The 17,219-nt window shown below is 39.2% G+C and overlaps 1 protein-coding gene across 14 annotated transcripts in view; it reads right to left on the bottom strand.

Annotated features, from left to right (window-relative positions):
* The window catches only part of SOX6 (SRY-box transcription factor 6), a 530,518-nt gene that overhangs the window by 35,848 nt on the left and 477,451 nt on the right, over positions 1 to 17,219 (bottom strand). For all 14 annotated transcript variants that reach the window (XM_063117232.1, XM_063117231.1, XM_063117230.1 and 11 more), the window contains one exon: positions 4,509 to 4,617. In XM_063117232.1, coding sequence (XP_062973302.1) covers positions 4,509 to 4,617 — 109 coding nt within the window. The remainder of the gene's footprint in view (positions 1 to 4,508; positions 4,618 to 17,219) is intronic.

The raw sequence follows: 17,219 nt of genomic DNA, 5'->3' as shown, positions 1-17,219 counted from the left end.
TGCTGTCAAATCGTATTTTTTTGTACAAAAACCGCATTGCAAATTTGGAAATGTACAAACTATGATATCAGATTGTGTCTGAATCTGTGTTTAGTCTGAGAGGTGCAAACTGTGCAAATTCCGTTAAAAAACGAATTGAAACAAATTTCTCATACATCCCTATTCCACATACAACAGCTGACTAAAACTAGCAATTGAACTGTATTTCAACACTGGAGGGATGATTTAGAGGGTTAATGAGGTAGGCTTATTATTTATCTATGTAAATAATAACATCTATAGCACTGAAACAACATCTTGTAAATAATAAACTTTTATTTTGTGTTAGTGAGTTAAATCTGGGTGCCATCTTGCTCTTCGTTTATGCTACTGCATAGTTTAGCACTTAAGAGCCAGCACCCACTTCCCCAAATTAGAAATTATAGTAACAGTGATAAATTCGACAGACATGGCATTAAAATTATGGCTGGGTAGGAGGTTAGCTAAGTCAGTGTGTACAACTGATTTGTCAGTACTCCTTAGACTTATTTTCCTAGACATGAAGGGGTCTTAGGGGAAAGCCTGGGCAGAGGTGGGTGGCCGTACAGCTTTGCCTACTGTACATGAGGGAAGCAGGCTAATTTAGGTGGTGCAGCGGAGGCTGCATGGCCAGAACGGGGAATGCCTGGGGGCTCAGGAAGAAAGGCCTGGTGATCTGTTGTTTCTGCCCCCATACTCCAGCATCAGCTGCCTAAGTCAGTCATCCCACTTGGCCTAATGGAAGGGCTAGCCCAAGACATTGTAACCACCCAAGTATATCAATGAAATATAGGAAGTGAAAGGATAACTGAAGAAAAAGACTAAATCCAGGGAAGTCCCAAGGTAACCTCCTGCCAGAAAAGCACTTTGTTCTGCACTGCATACAATGTACAGGAATATCAAAAGATCATAACTTTATTATGTGTTAAAAGAAAAAGGGATGAGGTGAGAATGTATTTCTGTACTGTTCCCTTTGTTTGCTGGCTTGTTTTTGTTTTTATTATTCTACAGAAGTCAATCAAAATAAAAACTTAAAAACTTAAAATGGGATATAATTTCCATCCAAGTGGAAATTTTAACCTGAAATATGACCAGTTTAATCACTTATCAACAGTATTTTAATAAAGCTGTCAACATTTAAAGGCTTTTAGTTGATTAATGTCATTGTTTTGAACTGATCAATCCAAGTAACTAATTAAAATAAACATTGCAGTCCTTGACAAATGAAATCAATGGGAATATTTGCCCTGGTATGAATAGAACCAGGAAGCCCATAGGATCTCAGTGAAGGTAATGTTTTCACAAAAATAGCATATTCCTGCAACTAATCAGTACAGCCACCAGCACTCCATGTCTTTTCATACTGGACATCTCCAATTAAAATCTCAATTAAAGACTGCAATTAATCAGTGAATTGGATAATCTGCTCTTTCTTCCTTACAGTAATAATGATGTATGTTAAGAAGTGCTATAGGGTGTACTCTGGTGACCAAGAGCCACGCTTATGGGCTACTGATTATTGCCAATGCAAAGAAGTGATCTTTTGTCATCTCTGGCTACTTTATTCAACCCAGCATTGCCACTTCTCTACAGCAATTTAAATTGGAGGCAGTGGTTGTGGGGAGGCATTGTGGGATCAATGAAGTGGCTGGAGATGACAGGCGGCTATTTCTCCACACTTGTATTTCACTTTTGCATTGACATCAGGGATGGGAGAACCAGGGATGCTTGAGCTAACCGAATTTTTCCCCCACTGATGAAGACCATGTGGGTCGAAACGTGTTTGGGTTAATTGTATGCTTCATGTTTGTGGACTATTTAGTTTATATTTTAATTGTATGTATTTAATTGATTAAATATTTTTATAGACAAATTATTTTATTTTAGTATGTATAGCTCCATGTGAATTTTGAACATTGTTCCATATCAGTTTCCTTAAATCCTTTTTGTTTTCTGGATTGATTTTGGTTGAAGACAACACTTTTTTATATATATAATATCAGGGATGGGAGAACCAGGGATGCTTGAGCTGACCAAAATTCTCCAAACTTCACTTCAAAGCTCAGTTTGGCTTGTGCATGTTCTCTTTTGCGACATGCTTTTTCACTTTGTTTGAATGGGGAAAATGCACATTTTGAATTGGAAAAGAGAAAATTTTCCAAAAATGTGAATTTCCCCCAATTGTCTAAAGCGAGAAAATTCTATTTTTTAAAATGTGTTCCTTTTTTAATGTGTACATTTTAAAAAATGAACATTTGTGAACATGAATGCAAGTTTTGGAATCTGCAAATATTTTCAGTGAATATGAGCTCCCATTTTGCATTCATGTTTGGCATTGTGAATGGAGCATTTTCGAGTGATTTACAAACTGAAATGAATTTTTCCACCACCTAATTAACATGTGTTTCTATATATTTTTGGTGGAGAACGTAAACATATTGGCTGCATTCAGATGATACTTTAAACCATGAAGTGGAAATAGTCCACTCCACAGATGGCTATTTCCGGAGCGCTTTGGGGAGACACGGAAGTGCTGCTCCATGGAGTGGACCAGAGCATCACCGTTCTGTGGGGAGGAGCGGAGAGGTGAGAGAGAGACACTGCACAGAGATGCAGCATGCCTGTTGCCAAGGGGCAACCGCAGTGGTAGAATCCCACCTCCCGTCAAAAGGAGACAAGTCTCTGCTGGAGCTTCTTTCTCTAGCAATGCCGTCCCCTTCCCTGTTGCCATGACCCCGATGGGGAGGGACACGTCGGAGCGGAGAGAACTTCTCTGCTGAGAGGCCATCATTTGTCTAGGTGGCGCCTCTTCTGTCCCATCTAGTTTTGAGGAAGAGAGCAGGGAAATCTGACAATCACAGGTCTCCCCGCTCTCTGCCTTGAAACTAGATGGGGATGGAAGAGACATCGCTAAGGCAACTGATGCCCTCTCAGCAGAGAAGTTCTCTCCATGCCAACATGTCCTTCGCCTTCATCTCCATAATAACAAGGATGGGGGCACCTTGCCCACTGCCCCATTGCTATGGAAATGACGGTGACAGAAGGGCATGCAAGGATCCAAGCTGCTGCTGTGACAAGCAGCCCAGATTCTTCCATGTCGTGCCCCGTTCCCAGTCACGATAACAAAAGGGGAATCCTTTGCTGGGGCAGGAGAGATGTAGAGGAATTGGACACACAAGCGTCCACCTATCTCAGCAAAGGATTGCCCTTCTGTTCTCATGAATGGGGATGGGACGGGATGTGGAAGAATCCGTGTTGCTCGTCACAGCAGCTGCTTGGATCCTTGTGCATCCCCCTGCCCTGATAGCAGTGGATGGGTTTCTCCCATGGTTGGATGTTTCACATCCAGCCACAGGAGGCATCCTTCACCCCCACCCCTGATCCATTTGGGGAGTGGCTCGAGGGGATGGAAGGGGTTCCTTTCATTCCCTCAAGCCTATCTCAAGATGGATCGGGGTGGCAGGGGTGGGGTGGGGCAAGGGACATGAATGTCCCTGGGAACATGGTCATGGCACCCCACCCAGGGATGGCAAGTGCTCATGCCAGGAAGCACATTTGTTGCTGAGGATCGCAACACTCCATCAAGGGATGGCACGATTGGGGCTCTCCAAGCGCTTGCCTGCATGGGATTATTTCCCTTACTGATTGAGCACCACTGGGCTAGACCAGCCAGGTTTTCTGCTGCTCTTGCCTCACAACTCTGTCAGCAGGGGAAATAATCAACGGAACCCACCACATGACACAATAACCAATGGTTGTGCAGAAAAACAGCTCTGCAAATTGTTGGTTATCTCCACTGGTTATTTTTTGGAAATAACCAACCATGGCATGGTTTTTGCCCAACAGATGATACATTAGTCAACAGAGGACTATTTAATCAACGATAAATAGTCCACTGTTGACCAACGTGTTGTTCAAACTGAGCCTTTGTGTATATGTATATTGGGTCTTCATTTTGGTTGGATGGATTATTAGATACCCCATATTATGTTTTGGAATTGGTTATTTCCTCATTACTTGAGCTAATTGATATGTTCATATGAGTGTTCATCATGTAGCCAGTGTAACATGAGAAGAAGGGACTGATAATATAGCCATTCAGCTTCCATGAGCATAGCTTGCTCCAAAACTAGAAATCTCAACTCATGGAACTTGATATATGATCTGTGAGTCACCTTGTTCAACATTACACTACTCATGTGAGCAGTTAAATGCACATATCAGCCAGCTGAGGTAAAATATGAACTGACTCAGGGAGAGCTTTATGAGAACAGTTGAAGCAGACTGTAAATAATGAGCAGAGAATGCATATTGTATGACACCATTTCAAACCAGGACTTATACTTGTACATGTCACTAAAATCCATGCAAAATGCCTCAAAGCTGTGCATGGGGACTTAGCTACACAATGCTCATTTAAGACATCCAATTTTAAAGTGCTCAAGGAAAGCAATGTTCAGTGACTCAATAGATTTGTTACATTAACTTACCCTCTGCATCTTCTGGCCTTGTAAGATCAATGACTCCTGGGCCTAGTTTACCATCCTCACTGGGCTTCCCTGATAGCTGTGGGCCTAAATTCTCAAAGCGTGTTCTTTCCTGCAAAAGAGAAAGAAAACATTAAGACTTTCTATAGTGTATTCATATTTGCATATATGAGCTTCTATTATTCTAGTCAAACCTTGCCTGCCCCTTTGGATGCCAGGTCCCTGGTCCTATCAGTCTACTAAATTGTCAGCCCTTCCTTGACTTCTGGTTTCCCCCTTGTCCATCCAATAGAGATTTCAAGCCACATGGTTCAATACTTCTTTGTTCTGTTACCTAATACACCATTTGCACGTGATAGTACTAGTAACAATAGAATTAGTAGGCTGTGGCTTTTTTTTGAGAGAGAGAGAGAGAGAGAGAGAGAGAGAGAGAGAGAGAGAGAGAGAGAAACACAGAGCAGATTAAACAATAGGTATCATTTTGGAGTTTAGAGTCTAGAACCTAATTTTCAAAGTTTCAAAGCCCTAGTACTGACTAAATTTACAGAGAATACGACTATTCTCTTCCAGAATATAACCCTATGTTCCTAATATAAAGCTTCATACTAAATCTACAAGCCAATTCACAAATTACTTTGCACCATGGTTGCCTCTTCCATGTGACTACTTCCTGTGCTGCTAAACATGAATAATGGGGAGTCCATGTGGCAGGTGTGTTCAATATGACTACTTCCCATGTGAACATTGTTAGCTACAGAGGAAAGATGGGGCTGATGTAATAAGTAACCTTATCATGTGTTCCTCCCATACCATTTCTCCATTATACATTACAATAATGTAGCCATGTAGGAAGAAGATACGTAGAAACAGCAGGCCCACAGCACTGGTAAAATACAAACAGGCTTTTAGAAATAAGCATCTGAAGGTCCTAGGTTCACTGGAACTCTCAAGCACAGAAACCCTCCAGCCACTATAGGCTGGATCTAGAGATGTGTTTGCAGAAGAAATTCTGACGATGGTACCATTCCATGAACTCTTGTCCTTGAATTAGCAGAAGACATTGTGTGCATGTTTTGCAATGTGTTGTGCAACACCGTGTCCAAAGTGAAGCACGTGTTGGATTTCAGTTCTCTTTCCTCATGTGCTAAAGAGGCATGCAGAAGAGGCCTTCCACTTGCAGGAAGGCCCCTTATGTCTTCTCAAGTGCTTCTTCATTTCAATGTGTACTAAAAGGAAAATTTAATTATTGCTAGGCATTGAAGTGAAGTTTTAAACAACCCATTACAACTCAGGGAAGTATAAAGTAGGACAGGTAGCATTATTGTGATGAAGAAATGAAGGATTACAAGAGAAAATCCAGAAACTACTACTAAGCAATGATGAACCATTAAGCATTTCTCTATATTTCTTAAATGGCCTTAGGGGAAAAGACGTTGCCAGTGGAAAAATGCTGGAATTCAGATCATAAAGAGGATTTTCTATTAAAACTCACTACTAATTTAATGGGGGGAAATCACTACTAGCACACCACCACACCACTCTTAGAGATATGCGTTTGCATTGGAACCCTTGAGAAAACACAAGTCTGAATTTTATGCAAGAGGCTTTCAAAGACAAGTATTTCAAAGAAGGAATACTAGATGACAGAAATGGTACTATTATTTTGTCTAGGAATTTGAACTGAACCTCAATGGGAATTTTAAAAAAGAGAGCAAGAGAAAGAAAGGACAGTGCTTCTTCCTAGAAAATAATAACATTTTGAGTGCTGGATCAAGGCCATTAAAACAATAACCGAGAAACAATGCATGTGCCAACAAGGTCCTGAAAACAGTAGAGAACAAAAGCATTCCAACAATATGGCACCAAAAATATTCTGTCACAATGGTAGCCTCAGTGGTACTCTGTATCTATAGCAAAGTGTTAAATGGTTATCATTAATTTATTATTCTCATGGAAAAACACAATGTGTTTTCCCTCATGACTTGTTGGTACTTCTTAAGATTGAACTTGGCATTGTGTTATGAATGAACAAAACATTGTTGTTCATTACTATGAAACAATATTAAATGTCATGTCATCTTGAATTTACAGACATGAAATACCAGCTTTCAGTTTTGTGAACAATTTCTGTATGTTATACTTAATGTATTATGCAGCAGAAGAGTGCAGATTGCTGTTCACTCCATTGTTCAATGACCTAGTTCTGTAGTGAGTATAAGACATGGGAAGAAAAACAGTACAAATTCTCTCCTCTGAAAAATGTCTAAGGAACCTAGTATTGCTCTTGGGGGGGAAACACAAGTGCATAGTTACTGACTCATTTGCTCAAAACTCTTCTCTCTCTCTCTCTCTTTTGGTGATGTTTATTAATACACTAGCTTTAACCAAATTCGCAGGAAGTTGTTAGATTCCCTAGTATATTAACATGTTTAAATAGCTACAGCAGAAAACAACAACACTACACCAAACTGACATACAATGAACATAAAAAGGCCTAACATGGAGTGGGCCTTTTTTCATAGTTGCCACACACTGGGTTGATGTTTTCAACAAGTGATCCACCATGACTTGTAAATCACTTTCCCGGTCAGTGACTGCCAACACAAACCCCATCAGTGAATATGTAAAATTAAGTTGTTGTTGTCGTTTTTATCCCAATGTGCATCACTTTACACTTGCATACATTGAACTACATTTGCCATGTTAATGCCTACTCACCCAGTGTGACTGAATGCTCGTTGCAATAATTTTACTGCATCGTTCTACTTCATTATTTATTTGTTTCTTGAAACTTCCACTTGCTTAAAAATATGAAGCTCAGCTTTTAATTCTATTCAACAATGCAAAGTTGTCTTTGCATTGTTTTTTTCTATATGTTTCTAACAATAACAATGTTTTGATATGATTTTTTAAAAAATAAAGAGGACTGAGAAGAAATATGACTATTGGCTATAGACAGGCAGACATAATGACCTGTTGAGGAAGGCTGTATGATCCAACAGTAGTTCCCACTATCAATTTCAATGCTGCTTTGCTAGTGGAAAGGAATTATCCCCACCCCCACCCCGAGCAAGGCATCCATGTTTAAAATGTGAGAGATGGATTAGATCTTTTCTGAAAGTTTATCTGCTTGGGAGATAATGGGCATTTTGTACCCTACGCTTCTGTTTTTCAAATATTTGCATTTAAAATATTTCCATAAGGGGTGTGAATGTGACACCTGCAATGTTCATTGCAAAAGAATCTAAGCATGTTTTAGAATAAAAGAAAAAATAGCATTTCACTTTTTAAAAAATCAACAGAACCTTCTATGTATCAATATGCACATTTGAAGTATCCTTCTAGTCATTCATTCCCTTTGATTTTCTCCAGAAAATATTCTGTGTTAAAAAGAAAGTTTCTGAAAGAATATCAATATTTTGACACTGAAAGAGAAAAGGGAAAATTACATGATAAGGCACAGGAAGTGTAAGAAAGAGAAATGTACATGGTAATAATACCTAAAAGAATTGACGTGAATTTATGATTCTGTAACAACCTTCAGTATTTCATTCTTCTAAAATATATTGACTACTAATAGAGAAAGCAGTAAAAAGAAAAAAATCTATTATACTATTAGTGGTAAATACAAATGTAACAGAATTTCTGATCAAAAGGGCCATTTTGGTAAATAAATACATCTTAAATTGAACGAAACTAAGCAAATTATTATAAAGGGGCAAAACTGGCAAATTTGTTAATATTAAATCCACTTTTAAATGCATAATTGTGCACATTATTCTCATATGCCTACCAATATTAATTTTCAGTTCAAATTTATAGGCATATATGCAATAAGAGTACAGTTACATGTGTAGAGTAATGCATGCTTGATTGGGCAAATGCACAATTGTGCAAAATTTAAAACCACACACCTCGTGCCAGCTAAAATCACAGTAAATAAAAACAACCATGTTTCACGCACACCCACTCCCTTGTCCATGATCAGGAAACCTTGTTTTTTTTTTATTTATTTTATTTATTTCTAAAATTTATTAGTTGCACTATAGCTAATAGCTCTCAGGGTGACATACAATAAAAATACAGATAAAATTCTAATCTATGTAAATCCAAACAAAAACACCATAATAAAACAATGAATTAAAAACAGCAATCAATTAAAAACAGCAGAGGCTAAAACAAGATTTAAAAGTACCATAGAAATAAAACTACTTAAAAACACAATGTAGCAGCACAAATATACAGGAGATTAAAAGCCTGAGAGACTAAAAAGGGGTTTACCTGGCACCATAAATGTAACAAAGAAGGTGCCACAAAGAGTATATTCTGGGGGGCTATTTCATAGCTGGAGGGTTACTCCCTCCTAAGGTACCTGCCATACCTCAGCAAATGAGGACACTCGGAGGAGGTCCTCTGATGATGATCTCAGGACGTGTTAGAAATTTATGAGAGGAGGCACTCCTTTAGATACTGTGACCCCAAAGCCATGAAGGTTGACGGGCCAGAAGCCAGCAAAGCTGATACAATTTATTTATTTTATGTATTTATTTCATTTCTATACCAATAGCCAAAGCTCTTTGGGCAGTTCACAATAAATAAAACCGCAAGGTACAGCATAAAATATAGAAACTAAAACCACAATATAAAAGTATAACCAGAATAAAACCTAGCAGCACTGCAGAGATTTAAAATACAGATTTAAAACAGCAGAGCTAAAAGACTAGGATGTTAAAATGCTAAATATTGGGATACAATACTGGCCTAATGTGTTTCTAATGGCATGTAATATGCCAAGATCTGCCTGGTTCAGCCAGCGCCTGGAGAATCTGTTCCTCCAGGTGCTGAGTGACTTTTTCTATTGAGAAGCACGGAACTTTGCTCTTTTCTCTGCATGGCAGAAAGCAAAATGGCTGTGCTTTCAGAGGGGAAGGGGTTTGTAGCATGGGCCGTCCCTCTAAAGTCATTGGTCTGGGGGGCATTGGTCTGGGGCGGCAATTAGGTCCCCCACAGCTACTTTAGAGCACAAACCATACCAGCGTGAAAGTCCTCCATAACCCTTTGGAATCCATTAGCCTCTGGGGAGTGTAGACACACCAATCTAATATGTCATACACCCTTGCAGAGAGGAATAGTTTGTAGAAGCATAAATCTCAGTGGGAAATGTTCTGACCATGACGAGGATATAGATGTAAAATGCTCCCCCACCCTTCAGACCATCCTCCTCCTGACCAGTAGAAAGAAAACAAATCTAGAGTGTGACATCTAGATGAGTTGAGCTAATGATTTCTTGTGCCAGCCCTATGACTGTCATGGCAGCCATGAAGTTTAACCTCCTCCAGCCACATTGGCCCAGCTTGGATATTGAGATCTTCCAGAACCATCATTATAGGACTTCTTAGCACCACATCTAAGACTACCTCCATTAGCACAAGCAAAGAGACTGATGGGATAGCTGCATGGGTGGTACACCAATAGAGCCTCTAATCTGTTCCAAGCACCCCCAAAAAGAAGCACTTTAGATTGTGCTTCTTATAGGCCTAAAACCCTGGACATATGCTTTGAGTTAAGTAAACCCATTAGCAGAATCTTCCACAAATACATTATACACATACTGGAATTCCAATGTGGGACATGATCACTAGGATCACTGTTAAGGATCACAAACTTTTTCTAAGTACAATCCTTTGACTCCTTGGGTATATAAAATACATTAATCGCTACTTTAAAGGTGAAAAGGTGACAGAACACCAGAGACAGGATTCATTTCGCCAACAGCTGAATCCTTATTTTCCATTTGGAGACATGATTAGGCACTTATTTATACATTGTCAGGCACAAACATGCAGGCAGCATAAAAGTTATTGAAAAAATTAAAACCTGTTTCGCTGTGTTGTAGGACCGTTGGCTAAGTGCTTTGAAATGGTGATGTATGAGGTGGATGTTGCATGTTAAATAAAGATATTTAAATGATAAAGCCCCCTTTAGTGAGCATTGATGAATGATAAATGTTCCAAGCCACAAGGCTGCACCATCCGTCATATTCACGTGTTATCACCGTCAATGATGGAGCAACCCCGGTGATGACAGATGGACTGTGAGATTATTATCTCCTTATTTCCAGAGTCACCAAACCAGTCAGCACCTCAAGCATTATTTTAAACTTTTCATTATATTAACAACTTTCTCCATACTTCTGTGGAGAGAATGATCAATTTTTTCCTCCTGTGTGTAAACAGAAAATGGACTGGTGTATTCAGCTGAAGGAAGGAAAGGAAGGCGCACACTCATCCACTGAAGAAAGGAGGGGGGAGGCAGCTGGAAACTTCAGCTAAGTAGAACAAATATAAAATTGTGATCTCAGGGAAGAAAAGTAATGATAACAGTAAGCACACAATAATGGCTTTTCTGTGCACTTAGGTAAAAGCTGAATTTTTGATGTGCACAATATATTTTCATAAAATTTTATATACTATGTTTTATACACTTATTGGCTATTCCATAATAATGTGTGCGCTAACAGTAAAATTGCTCCCAAATTTATGTGTGTTATTTATTCGTTCCCACGTAACAATGCTTTTTGTTGTAAAAAATATTCTGTTTATTAATGTAACTTTACAACCACTGCATCCAAGATCCGTGGTAAATTAATGACATTTTTATTATTTTATAGTGTCATTAAATTTTTACTGATCACTCCATCAAACAGGAGCCATAAAGGCCATAATGTAAACTGGGACACTTAGATCAGGGGAGCAGGAAACCATTCCATATAGTCTGAAGTAAACGGCTTGCTATAAATGATATTTATACCATCTTTAAGCATTTGAGAATACTTGGACAAGTTTGGCAAAACTGTTTCAGTAGTGCAGTGGATTGTGTACTTAAATAACAGTTTACTTGCCAGCAATGCGTTGTGTGTGTTTTAAACCATATGAAAGATGACTGATTGCATCCATCTCTTGAAAAACAATATATGAAATGTAATAATACACCAGGCACCCCTCCCTTTTGGATTACCACAACTGATCAAACTATAACCATTCCTCAAATTATTTCAACATGCTTGTTTTTTTCTTTCTTTCCATATCTGAAATGTATGCAGAGGGCTAAAGTGGAAAATGGCATACATGCTGATAGTTGTATGAAAGGGCTTTTTTCTTCCCCTTATATTTTGCAAAGAGATATGTTTTGTTTAAGTAGACACCCACCCACACAAACACACACACACAGTTGGACAGTGATGTAATATCTATTATTTCAAGAGTCTAGTTTTGTAGTTCCCAACATGTATTTAAAGAGTCAGTTTTGAAACACCCTATTAATGTGGGTCATTTACAGAAGCCACAAAGCAAATGCCTCTGGGACTGTTACACACTTTGTGGACAATATTTCAGTGGGAAAGTGTGCAAATAATTCCAGCTTGTTGTTTTTACACACACACAATATACATTACAGCTAAGCTATTCCACATTAAGCCCACCCCAAAAATATCAGTAGCTTGTTTCTTACTTGGGACTTCTTCTGTTCAAGCACAGACATAATGAACTAATGAAAGGGGTTATATTAAAAAACATGATTGAATGGTTTCTAGAAAAGACATCACTTGCCGTTTCTGCACTCACCACCCCTACATAATCTAGTAGGCACTATGATGTTAAATCTCAAATCAATGATAGACAATATTCCAGTCTGTGCTGGGTTCAAACAAATAGTTTCTCCTGCAAATGTAGTGTATCTATGAAACTAGAAACAATGCTCTGAAAACATACAAATGCCTCTATTCTTCTCAGCAAAGGTCAAGTTGTGCATTACCCAAAATATTCTCTTGCTTTGTGGTAGAGGATATTAGATAATTAAATGAAACCATATTTAGAATCTCTGACAATATCTTAGGAACAGTATGGTTAAAGATTAACAATAAAGGATAGTTCAGCCGAGGGGTGCAGAATCTCAGGCCCAGGGTCTCTCTCTGGGGGCCTCCAGATGGCCACTCACTCTTCCCCTGGCCCCAACCACAGATTATTTGATGGCTTTTGTTCAGATTTTTCCCATTCTAAAAGATTGAAATGAGCAGCCTCCTGAAAGATTCTCCAAAATGGAATTCACCCCAGTCTGAAAGAGGTTCCACACTTCTAGTTTAAGCCTTAGGATTCCTACTTGACCATGAAAGATGCCCTGAAAATTGTTGTGAATGGATTCATATACTTTTGTTTTTGTGGGCAAACATTTATTGAGAGGTAGCAACAACAAAAAATCAGCTAGTGCTTTGGACAGTGAACTGTCACTATCCATGTAGCTACTGATAGACAAATGGACAAATGTAGTGATTATTATGTATTTGCTCTAAATGATATGTACAATATCAGAAGTGTAAGATGCTGAGAGGATTTCTAAGAGGTACTAAAATTATCTTGCACAAAAAAGTGAAAGGTAATACAAAATTATATGTGGAACATCAAAAATTTAGATTTTGTTGCCTGTACTGTATTCCATTCCTTGGACATAATAAAGGGTGTTCACAAGATATATGATCTGACCAGATCCAGACTGTATATCTTTCTCAAGCCACCCTGTGAAGAATGAAGATCTGAGGTAAAATATTATTGAAATGTGATATAAATTAACAAACCAGAATGTGTTATGGAATTAACTACTAGTTCCATACACATAAGGAATGTGTTATGGGTGGCCTTTGTGATTGTAAGTGAGTAACAGTGAGAAGTTGAAAGCTTATCTCTGAATGAAGCCTAACTGTTACCATCGTATGCAGGTCTTACAGATAGCAGTCCGCAGCTACTGCTTCAGTAAATTTGCTGCAGTTACCAAGGTCTTATTTATTTACAGTTAATCCTGTGAATTTATATACTGGACAGGAAAATAAAAAGTTCAGGTTTGATAGGCCAGTTAACAAATATTCTATTATCATTAGCTCATAAATATAGGCCAATGGGCTGGCAAATATAGAGGTGGCAGAAGGTCATTGGTCAGAGTGTACTGATTAAGAGAGTATAAAAGGAGTAGTGAAAGCAGATAAGCCACTGTGGTCAGTTCAGGCACAGAAGTCCCTGAGGAAAGAAAAAGCAGGAGCAGTGCCTAGGCAACAAGCTGAAGAAGATATGCTGGAATCACTGAACACAGAAGCTGTGAGAGGTAGCAGGGAGCTGAAGACTAAAATAGTGTTTCTCCAGGGATGTTTCTGACCAGATTGACAGCAGAAGATGGTCTCAGGAAGACTTCAGAGGAGGTAACTAATTGACTTCATATTTGCTCTATCCTGGGCCTCACTAACCAGATAGAAGACTTCAATGGAACCCAAAACAAGCCTGCCAGAAAGATCATTTATCTCAAGAAGTTGTGTGTCCACTGTGAGAGACAGCTGAGAGACTGTGAGAGACAACTGTGCTCAAGCCTGTATCGTCCCTGTTCTGGACAGGAGAACTTCAGATTAGTCCCCTGAATTGGCTGGGAGAGCTAACAGGGGAGGATGTAGGAAAAAGGTGATTTGAACTAATTTTTAATTTTTAAAAAAGTGAACTTGGATAAGATTATAACAGGTTCCTTAAACAGTACCAGTATAAGTAAGAATTGGTAGAGCACACTGATAACATTTAGTTTTGTACATCATTAAACTTTTTGATATGTAACTAAAATATAAATTTGTAAGGGAGCAATCCTATGGCTCCGAGACATTGTTTGAGGGGCTGCAAGATACTGGAGATTCCCCCCTCCAAGGTCGAACACAGTGCTCTGACCTCAGAAGGGGGAGTCGGAAACTTCCCCTTCCTTCCCCGCCCCCTCACAACCAGTGTGGAAAGAGCCATACCAACTGTCCTGGAAGGGGGGGGGGAACGGGCATTCTGGTGGGCAGGGAAGGGAAGGGAAAGGACCAGAGAAGCCAGGATACAAGTTATCCTGAGCCTCTGCCAGCCTACTTCCCTCCCCCCTACGAAATGCTGTCTAGTGAAATATGCAGGGTGGGAGGATAACAAGGTGAAAATCACCTCTACCATTCCTTCCCCTGCCCCCCCCCCCAACTGCATTGAATGATCAGAAACCTCTGAGTCTGGGGAATTCCAATCAATGAAGCTGCAATTGATAGGTATGCCTCCTTAATAAATCTCCATGTCTGTTCATCTCATGCCTATAGATTATAACTCTGCTACTGTATAATTGATGTTAAACAGTTAAGTTGTTATTAGTTCTTAGAGATAAAGAAGTATGGTATATTTATGAAATATTATTGAATTAGGATTGGTGAGCCAGGTCTTCCATATTTGGTGACATTTTGGGATATAATTGCCCATTCCTTTGGTGGCACAATGGTGGGATTAAATCACAATCCTTGATGCACCTTAAGTAGAAAAAGAAAAAGAAATGGGACAGTGCTCAGAGCCATGGGTGGCCTTTGAGATGCATGACCCATGTGATCACTACAGTCTTTGCACTTGACCTGCCACTGTCTCCTTGCACTGCCTTATTTTAACTTCAAAAGTTCAGGGCGAGTAACATTGTTGGAAATATATGTATACGCGTATTCCTCTTGCAACCTCCCACACTGTTCCAAAGGCCGCCCCCAGCCCTCCAGAGCAGATTTTCAGGGGATGCTGGGGACGGAGGAATCAGTGATTATCAGCTCCCATTCCCTTCCTGAGAATGTTTCATGAGTGGAACTCTGCTCACAGCTCCCTGGTTCCAACCCCATATGCTAGATTCAGTACAGAAAATAAGAAGCAACAATATTTGAAACCCCAAGGATTTGGAGGCTACTTTAATTGGCTAAGACTGACTCTGAAAGTGGAAAGAAGAGGGGAGTGATTGGCAATTCATAATGGTAATTTTAAATGTTATACTCTTCAGGGAGGGGGGGAACTTCATGTGTTTCTCCTTCAAGAAAGACATTTTGATTTAAGCCCTTCCACACCTCCAAGCATATATTCACGAATCCTGAACTACTGCCACACTTGCAGTCACTTCTAAATTACAGACCTATTCCAGTTAGATTACTTTCATCAAGATTGTTGCACTCACTGAACCCCCCTTTAAATAGAACTTTTTATGTATTTGTTCATCTGGTTTTAATATGGTTTTTAACCAATTGCAAGGTTATTTATAAAGTTTGCAGCTCCCCAGTAGTTAGAGTTATGAAGCGTTCAGTTTTAAGCATATCCAGTTGTGCGGTAACCCAGCTACTGCTTTCATGTGGTTTCCATCTTTTTATTTATGCACAAAAGCATGATCCATGGCAGTATCCAAACACTTTGGGATTAACCCTTTGTTTTAAAGAGTGATGTGTATCATTTTATATAGTTCAGCCAAAACATCGCATGGATTAATTCCCATAAAGGTTAATGCTCTGCAGCCTTCTGTTTAGATTAATGAAGCTTCACCAGACTTGAGAGTAAAAGGCTTAAGCCAATTCAGATAGCCTCTTAAGCGAGAGAAAGGAGAGAAAAGGGGGCAGTTTATGGCATGCTGTATGATAAACCTACTGAGGGCAAACAAAAGCTAGAACTAGAAATAGTTCTGCTTAAAGATTTCATATAAGCAAATACATTTGGAGACATAAAAAAAGTTTGATGACCCCGTGTTTCATAGTGCAAGTGATTCACTTGCATAGACACAAAGGTCCTCCTTCCTTCCTGAGCAGTTCCTTCCTTTTCCTTTCATCATCAGCCATTCACAAGACTGGAGATTTATTTCACTTGGTAGCTTCTGGGCCACTGCCAATGCCAGGAGACTAGATTTAATAGGCTGATGATGGATTATGTAGGACAAACTTTATATTCTTATTATGCATGATGATCAGGAAATGCATCACTCTAGAGAAGACCTTTGCATTTAATACCATGCTTCACAAACTCTTCTTTCTTTCTTTCTTTCAAGTGGGGGATGAGCCATTCTGAAAAGCCATGGGAAATAACTAGCAGCAGTTATTCTATTATGTTATGCCTACATCCATATCCTGGTTCTTCCAAAGTGCTCAAAGCAGTTTACATTAGGTTCCCAGGCAGTTCAGGCAGCTTACAGAGACTGACATGTTTAGCTTCAGCAATACAACTCCATAATATGCTTTTAGAGCATTCATGGAAACAGACAGACAGCATGATTGACTATCTATGCTTCCCCCATCCCGCCTCCATTCCACTTTGTGGTCAATGAATGCACTGGATGGAGATCAATAGACTTACCCTATTTTATCCGGACCAGGGTGTTTTTCTTCAGTAGTTTTAAGTGTCTTTCTATCAGCCCTAAAAGTGCAAATCACCACTACTACCATCAGCAATTTCAATTTAAAATATACTAGTCATATTCCATTGGCCTAAGCCCTTCCTTTTCCTTTAATAGAGCTATTACCTGCAGTGTAAACTAATACAATGAAACATTTACATCTGGAGTAGGCAATGAGGTGCTCTCCAGATATCTTGGACTACATTTCCCATAAACCCCAGTCAGCTGGCTAATGGTAAGGGATTATGAGATTTATAGGAGAGAGAGAGAGAGAGAGAGAGAGATAGATAGATAGATGATAGATAGATAGATAAACAATCTTTCATTGTTTCAACCAGTGGTTTTCCCTATTCAAAATATTGAGTAAGCATCTTTGAATAATAAATGTAACAAGATTGGGGGGTTGTTTAACATGATTCTTCGCATTGTGTTTAGACTAGCCAGTTTCAATTCCATTGTGCTTAACTGTTAATTGCAATACGCACT

The sequence above is a fragment of the Elgaria multicarinata genome, chromosome 2, assembly GCF_023053635.1.
Source record: "Elgaria multicarinata webbii isolate HBS135686 ecotype San Diego chromosome 2, rElgMul1.1.pri, whole genome shotgun sequence".
NCBI lineage: Eukaryota > Metazoa > Chordata > Lepidosauria > Squamata > Anguidae > Elgaria > Elgaria multicarinata.
The sequence above is the reverse complement of the archived record's forward strand: the minus strand, read 5'-3'. Positions and strand labels throughout refer to the sequence as shown.